Raw genomic sequence first — 8,368 nt, forward strand, 5'->3', positions numbered from 1 at the left:
GTGTTGGTTACCAGCATTTTGGATGTAAGGGCCGGCCCTCTTGTTTTTGGTCGCTTTTAATTTCAAAAACATAAAAGTCTATAGTTATTTTCTTTTAAAACTTTATAGTTCCAAAAAGTAATTGGAAAATAAACCATTCGGATTAAACAAACATAGCACTCTCTACTATAACAAAAACAATCAATCAAAGTGTTAATTAATATATTGTGTTGAATTATTTGTCCTACAATAAATATGCAAACTTTATAACTCAAAAAGTCTTTAAATAATAAATTGCTCTAATTGAAAAAAATATTAAAAGTTGAAGTGACTTAAATGACTAATAATAAAGTAAAAATATATAAAAGAATAAAACAATGCCAAGATATTTTAAACATGAAAAACTATTCAACCAAGGCATTATTATTTTTATCTGCCGAGGCTTTCCAGCTTGTGTGTGTGGCTTCTTCTCGGGAACACATTTGTATGTACGATCCTTTATTCTGAGCAGGAATCTAATTATTTTTCGCACTGTTGAATCTGCACTTTGAAGGGTTTATCTGTGATGTCAAGCCATTTACTGCGATTCTGTTTCTTTTCCAATATCGTGCCTTAAAAATGGGTTTAATCATTCTGGAACGATATTTTTCCTTGTTTCAACAGTTTAAGCTGATTTTTGCAAAGGTTTCTGCAAGGACGAGACATTTCTGGATTTTCAGCTTGCGTGTGTTGCTTCTTTTCCGGAACACATTTATATGTACGATCCTTTACTCTGAACACGAATCTTTTTATTTTTCTGCACCATTGAATCTGCATTTGAAGGGTTTATCTTTAATGTTAAGCCATTTCCTACGATTTTTATTCCTTTTCCAATATCGTGCCTTAAAAATGTGTGATTGCCCTACACCTAAATGTCGATTTATGTCTCTGTGACGATTTTGTTAGGGCCGGTGCAGTTTTTTGTCCTCAACGGCAACCAGCGAATGAAAAATATGCAAATCTTGCCGTGAATGCTCTGGCATCAAAACTGTAATCGTTTTGTTAATCGTATTGTTCAAAGGAAGAAGCATTGAACTTTATAGACATTACCATAATGATCTGGAAAGGAAACTGGAAAACGGCAAGCGCATGCATTCTAAATCAGAACACTCCTAGTTTAGGGTGTTCGTTTCCAGTATAGTTACAGATACCCAGATACAAGGCGTGTCAATAAATACGTTTTAGCGCAGTAAATTGTGCGCCACGCGACCTAATTTCCCAACAAATTCACATGTGAGCGTTGGAGAGCGGCAAAGATGAATAAGACGATTACGACTAGGCGATTCTTCGCAAGAAGTTTCTCAGCATTCGTGTTTTATAGATAACCAAATAGGCAACCATATATTTCCTGCTGAGAAAAGCACTAAATTTGTGGTCTCGATAGAAACGAGGGCACTCTTTCCCGATAATTTTTACAATAACTCAATATAAAATAGAGGACTACCTGCTTTGAGACACATATTTGTTTGATTGTCAATGGATATGTTGCAGCATTGACCGTATTTTCTTCCAAATGAACTTGGAAGAAGCGAAGAAAACTAGAATACCCCCTTACCAGCAGCACAGAAGCTTCACATGCATCACTGCTTTGATCGGCCAGACTTTTAATCATTTAACTCAGCCGGACTTAAGATTCCACTCACACCATCAGATACAAAGCCTAGGATGCCAGAATAGGAATAGGAAAGAAACGAGCTGTTTGAGGAAATGCTCAAAACAGAGCTTGAGGTGTTGATTTATGAATGTGGATATGGGAAACATTATCAATGCATGTGAATCATTTGACTGTATTCCATCTTTGAATGATACATGAACAGTTCAGTATAGCAAAAAAGAGTTGCATATTGGGGAATGGCTTAATCTTGTCTGGGTTTAAAACTACAGCCAAGACACTTCATTATCGAGCCTTTGTAGTCTTGATGATGATGATGAATAGCATTCAACACTGCCATGACAGTGTTTAAAGATTAAAAAACGGTGATTTACAAGATACAAAGCAGTGTTCAAGAATGAAAAGGCATGACAGGGGTGCAAGATTTTGTCACATATAGCAGTGATGTCCATGGAGAAAGGTCAGTGAGAAAGAGAATACCATCATGACGGTGAACATTTTGTTCAATGAAATAAAAAGAACAGAGGTCTCATATTGCAATGACAGCCAAAACACATTGATATTGCAATGTACATGACAGTGGATGGCAAAGATTCAATAAATTTGCAGAACATGAAACCTAATGCGAAGGATAGTCAATGAATGAAGAACGGGTTAGTTCATCCTGAATTGGAGACAATTTGTCAAATCTTTTCTGAAATTTGAAAAAACTACCTATAACTTTGGATTTCATAGATAACAAATGCAATTTATTAAACAATACATATCTGATGTATCTATCATATAAATTATTTATAAAATTAAAAATAATAATTATAAAGGACGAAACTATATAATATTTTAACTCTAAAGCTTCATGCAAATAAAATAAAATAAATATTTCATACTGATCATGCTGGAAATAAAATTGCACAGGAGACATTCCTTACGGATGAACCATCCAATACAGTTTGACTCCAGAATCGCATAAGAATTTATTCAATAATCCACAATCCATGAGCTTAGTTCAAAAATTCATTTCTTTGCCCATGAAAGAATAATATATCAAAATGCATAGAGTATGCAAAAATTAGGAAGAATATATCAAATTGCATATGAATATGAATTGTTTTTTTGTTTTGCAAAGACATGGGGTTGTCTCTTAAGAACATCACGACCCTTGATAACAAGAAACTAATCGCTCTTAACTTATTGATCAATTAATAATCAATCTTTTAGTTGGCGGCATATTACATGCTACTACCAAATCAGGCGGTGGTGGTGGAAGATTATAGACCCAAATATATTTGATCCTTTATATTGACGATATGCCTTTGGATCCTTTACAAAACCACGCGATCATCCTCATTCACACCATCATCTATATATTCATCAGGCCTCACGCATACCATCATCTATACATTCATCGGGCCTCTTCATATTCTATAAACTCAAATAGCCACGATAATACCCACCAACCTCTGATTCGTGTGCATATCCATATCTCCTAACATGAGCAAAGAAATAGCAAATTGATGATTTGTGCGTCTCTCAATAGGAACCAAACAATCTTTTGAACCTGAACAATCCCTGCACAGAACATTTCCAAACCACTCAAAGACTTTACACGAGCATCCACCTCCTGCCCAAATACAAAATGTAATTGAATATTGCTAAATGATTTGATATCTTAACATTGATCGCACTACTTCCATGGTACTTTTTTTTAATGTTACAGCTGCTCATGTTTGAAGACTATTCACTTTGTGCAGATGGAGTCATCGCAAATTAAAGACATCTTCAATAGTGTCACATATTTCTTTCAGAACATCTCTTAATTGAAAAGCCTAGCAGGCTCATGATGACTGCTTGTATTTCACGGGAAAGAAAGTGTGATGTGTAATCACCTAAAAATGGTCATCTAGACTATTAGCCCCCTTTTCAACATTTTGGCTAAATTAATTTAATCACTTACCTAAGCCAAATTGCTAATAATCAATTTATTTGATTATAACTTATAGTTTGACTATGCTATCCTAAGTTCATTATTTGATTAAACGAACATGTCCCCTTTTAATTAAATAAAAGACCCCATTCTTCTAACCCACTTAAAGTGCACACATAAAGTCTTTTATCTATTTTGCAATTAAAAGAAAAGGCTTTGTGACTTTTGTCTTATATGACAAGTCAACTTATATTCTATTGGTTGATTTGTGTGTGCACATGGATCACTCCTCTTTTCAAATTCCACCGTTGATCATCCACCATCTTCATCTTGATCTCTACCATCCATACATCTTTAAAAGGGAGAGAGCTTTCCCCCTCAATCCATCATCATTTTGAATATTGTTATGCTGTAGGTTTTCTAACAGGTTTCTTTGGAGCTTTGTGGAGAACTTCTATTTCTTGTCTACATTCTCTCATACCATAGCATTTTAGCTTAGATTCATGTTGCATGTTAGTTTAGTTTCTATTTTGCAATAATCTATCTCACATAGCTTAATATTTGGATTGTAACACCCTCATCTATGCTTAGAATAGCTGCACTTTTCATATTCATTCTAATTTAATCTTTAGTTGCATTGCATTCTTGAGGAACTCCTTGAGACATTTGCATTCTTGCGTCTTGTCTTTGGAACCTCCCATTGCATGGTTTACTAGCAAGAAGAGTATCTCTAAGGCTCATCTGAGAGCTTTCTTATTCTTGAAATATACTCTCTTGCACTCCATGGATAGGGAGCTCTAAGCCGGCATTCGAACATTCCAACTCGTGGAATCGTTTGGATAGAAGGGTTTAGAGTGTGACACTTTCGAGTGTACATGATGCACATTTTTATTTATTTATTTTGTAAACTCAAAATGATACCCATAGATATAAATGTATGCTACAGGTGCGTTGTGATTGCTATGTAACTCCCACACACCATACGATTCAAGGTTTGAGTATTTTATGTAAGAAAGGAGTATCGGGAGTGCCTCTGTTTAATCATGTGTTTATCAGATTACCACATCGTCGCTGGTCGATGCTTCATGTTCTCACAACAGCCCTGTCTTCAAGGATCTTTGCAACAACATGTTATGAATTGTCTCTAAACAGTTGATCTCTGACTTGGACCATGTTGACCGGTCCAAGGTTTGTGTCACCAATCGTCTTCAATATATATACTGTTGCCTCTCCAAAATACAGAGCTGTGTCATCTGTGGCCTCCTTCGATCTCACTGCATAACCATGTCTTGAATAGCAGGGAGATATCCAGCCGATCTTATAGCAATCTGATATTTCTTCCCAAAAATATGCACACGACAAGGCATGAACTAATGTTACCGGACCTTTGGATAACAGGTTGTTTTGAGATTCAACATGACTGACTAACCTTTTATGTCTTCTTTTTAAGATTTATATATATGTAACCGATACTTTACCTGTTCTTCAGTTATTTCTTGCCTCGGCATGAATCTTCTTTTGCTGTGTGATTTCTTCAGCCTCTACACATGTATTGTCTTCATCTGATTTTTCTATCAACTATTCACTGTTCAATATACCTGTTGTTCCTTTTTCATATTACAAATGCTTCCAAATTTGTAATATCTGGTGCACCTCAGCATAATGGAATCATGGTACAGATATATATCAAATGAAATCTTAATATTCTTACTGTGAATAAGAATAGATGAAGTAAATGTTGTATATAATGTTTTCAACTGTAGCTATTTTGAATCTGATATATGAGACTCTGATTGGTATGCTGGTTGATCTGTACAACTGTAATTTAATGCTGTTCAATGATGTTCCATACTTCTCAAAACAATATCATTGCCTTTTGGCTGTTCATGATAATGCCGATCATTAGCATCCAGCTCTGTTTTGTACTAAATTAATACAACAGTGGATATCGATGACCTCCTTATACATGACATGTGCTTTAATAGAACTTGATAATATGCTGACATGTTGTCTCTCCATTCACTAATCCCCTTTTGTTCTGACATTAATGCTGATAGTAACAGTAACTTTTCCACTTTAGCATTTCATAACATGACCATAGATGATGATGCTACCTTCATGCTATTTACTTAGTCACAATATCACTCATGAATGTTTTCTCCGATTTGAAATATGACCATGCAATTCATGCATGTGCTTTCATCTCCTTCATCTTCTTCATGGAGGCCCTAATGAAGGTCAATTTTTTTTTGGGCTCCATCAAGTTGAGTGCCTTGAAGGCAAATTGTTAAGCTTAAGTCAACTAATGCTTGTTACCTAACCTAACTTCACTTATAAACTGAAAGAAATGTTATATATAAAAAGTTTATTCTGTATTCATCAGGCTCAAATGATTTGTCTGTTTAGCTTTGAGGTTGAGTTTTTTGGACTACCCACTTCATTAAGTATTATCCTGTCATTACTGTACTTTGTCTAGAAAATGCCTTAAAATGAAATCACATCAAATAAGCAATAACTAGTCATCATGATCAAGGCTTATTTTCAGGAGCGGGGGTACTATTTTTGGTTGCCCCATATGTTTTAAAGTACACTTTGCAGCTTTTATATTTCTTGATAAACTATTTCCAGACTGATAAGGGAACAGGATGAAGCAAAAAAGTAATTGTCATTATCCTTCCAATTTAAACTTTGTAGTATACTGGGCCTGAATATACAGTAAATACTCAATATTGTGGTTCCCCACACCTCTTTAAATGCACAATGCCAGGTGTCACACTTCCCATTATTTTGTTTAAAAATTCTGTTTTACAAAGATTGTGTCATTTACATGTATATACAAATATATAATGCATTGTTCTATAAGAATTGCGATCCAGTAAAATGCTGTGATTATGCAACTGACCTACAAAACTTGTTATTTTTAGTTTCCTATCGGTTATTTATGTTTTCTTTCCTGAATTTTACATGTCTGTTTGTGTGAACAGTTGAAGAGACAACCAAGTAATGACAACTCTGAAAACTATTAAAATCAAGACAGGTAGCTGTAAACGTATCCTCAAAGAGCTTCATTCATATGAAAAGGAGATTGACAGGGAAGCTGCTAAGACTGCAGCCATGAAAGAGAGGGGTGCTGATCCATATGACCTTAAACAACAGGTATGAGTGCTTGTTTACGAGATGTAAAGAAGAATATAGAATTTTATGGCCAGATATTGGCTATACAATTTAAGTATCTGTTCGATTTTGATTTCAGCAAGCTTCTCATTCATAATGCCACTTATCAGTATCTGCATTATTGGGTTTAATGTAAATATCAGGATTTATGAAGACATTGTGAATGTAGGTGATTGTAAATCAATGAAGGCAACAGAAAATCACTTGTTATCAAATAACAGACAAAATTGGTAGAGCGAAGTAGTTAAATTTGAAATGGAACATCAACAAACAGTGGGTGCAACTCTAACATTTTTTATGCCAACATGAAACCATTTTTTACATAATTGCCGAGTACCCATACCTCTGGGATGCATACTAGGTGCCGGTACATGTACCCAAGAAGAGGATACTTGGTAGGCACTCAGTGGAGAGCATCATAGCTGAGGATTTTGATTATGATTTCTGATTTTTGTTTGTGTATCAGCTTTCTGTTTATCAGGCTTCTTTCAATATGTAATCACCAATCAGTTTGAAACTTTGATATAATGATTGTATGCCATTTCAATATGTGGACTTTATCCTTAATGTTCGATAGTAAACTTTATCATTGTTCCTGTTTTAAAAACTCAATGTCATTATGTTTTCAGATTTTGCATAAAACATTAAATTGTATATATAAAAAAATTGACATACCCAGAGTACCCTCATCTCATATCTTGAAAAAATAACTGTACCCGTCTTTAAAGTACCAAAGTACCTCCCTCTCCATGCAACCTTGCTTTTTTATTAATCTGCTCGAAAGTAAATATTGCCTATTCTCAAGTTCTACATGACAATTGAGTAGGAATTTGTGATGTGTTTTAGGAGAATGTTTTGGCAGAATCAAGGATGATGCTTCCTGACTGTAGAAAGCGTCTTGAAGCTGCCATTGGTGATCTGCAGGGAATGCTGGTTAGTTTCAGTCTCTTTTTCCAAAGTAAAAATGATAGAGATGTTAAATGATATCCTTTGATTTTTAACTGAATTCAAGAGATTTATTTGTTCAAACTTCTTGTATTTTTTCATAATAGACTACCTGGTTGTGTTGATTCAGGCCGGCCTAGAGCAGCCATATGAGGATGCTGAGGAAATTATTGAAGCAAAAAATATAGTAAAGGAAGCGGAAGCTTTCATTGAGACATCCTCAACATGAGATTCCTCAATCATTCTCTTGAGAGGACTGCCAACTGGTGCCTTGAATATTTTCACATAAAACCTTGGAAGCTTTGAGATCTATGCTCTGCCTTCTTTATCTAGGATGATTTTTTTGTGTAAATGCCATTTCAAAATTTTTAATACCCCGATAAAACTAACATCTGGAAGTTCAAGTGATTGTAGCAATTGCTTTGAGAATGGTGGATATGTTTTTCTGTTTCCATTTTTCTCTAAATTTATTTGCTGTGTCATCTTTATCACCCATTTAAGGACAAACATAGGTTTTGTGTGCAATGCACTAGAAACGAAGATTTATACCTTAATCGTGTTTTAAAAGAACAAACATTACTTTGGTAGGAATACTGGATCTGCCTTTGAATGATCAAAATAACTACTACTCTTTAGAAATGGGCATTGAAACATAAGCTATTCAATTAAAATTATATTGGCAACAAAGTATACTT

The 8,368-nt window shown here is 34.7% G+C and overlaps 1 protein-coding gene across 2 annotated transcripts; it reads left to right on the forward strand.

Moving 5' to 3' along the window:
* The first annotated feature begins 340 nt into the window (after nt 1–340).
* On the forward strand, nt 341–8,125 carry LOC149569819 (tubulin-folding cofactor A-like). 2 transcript variants are annotated; one of them, XM_089822544.1, is made up of 5 exons: nt 341–463; nt 643–736; nt 6,539–6,710; nt 7,575–7,661; nt 7,804–8,125. In XM_089822544.1, exons 3-5 carry the CDS (start codon nt 6,558–6,560, stop codon nt 7,900–7,902), a joined length of 339 nt encoding a protein of 112 aa, XP_089678670.1. In that variant the 5' UTR covers nt 341–463; nt 643–736; nt 6,539–6,557; the 3' UTR covers nt 7,903–8,125. The 2 variants fall into 2 exon arrangements, with proteins under 2 accessions (XP_089678670.1, XP_089678671.1); XM_089822545.1 differs by having other exon boundaries at nt 357–467.
* Nucleotides 8,126–8,368: the final 243 nt, after the last annotated feature.

Source organism: Cupressus sempervirens, chromosome 3 (genome assembly GCF_028749045.1).
Source record: "Cupressus sempervirens isolate cs-2001-9-10 chromosome 3, ASM2874904v1, whole genome shotgun sequence".
Lineage (NCBI taxonomy): Eukaryota > Viridiplantae > Streptophyta > Pinopsida > Cupressales > Cupressaceae > Cupressus > Cupressus sempervirens.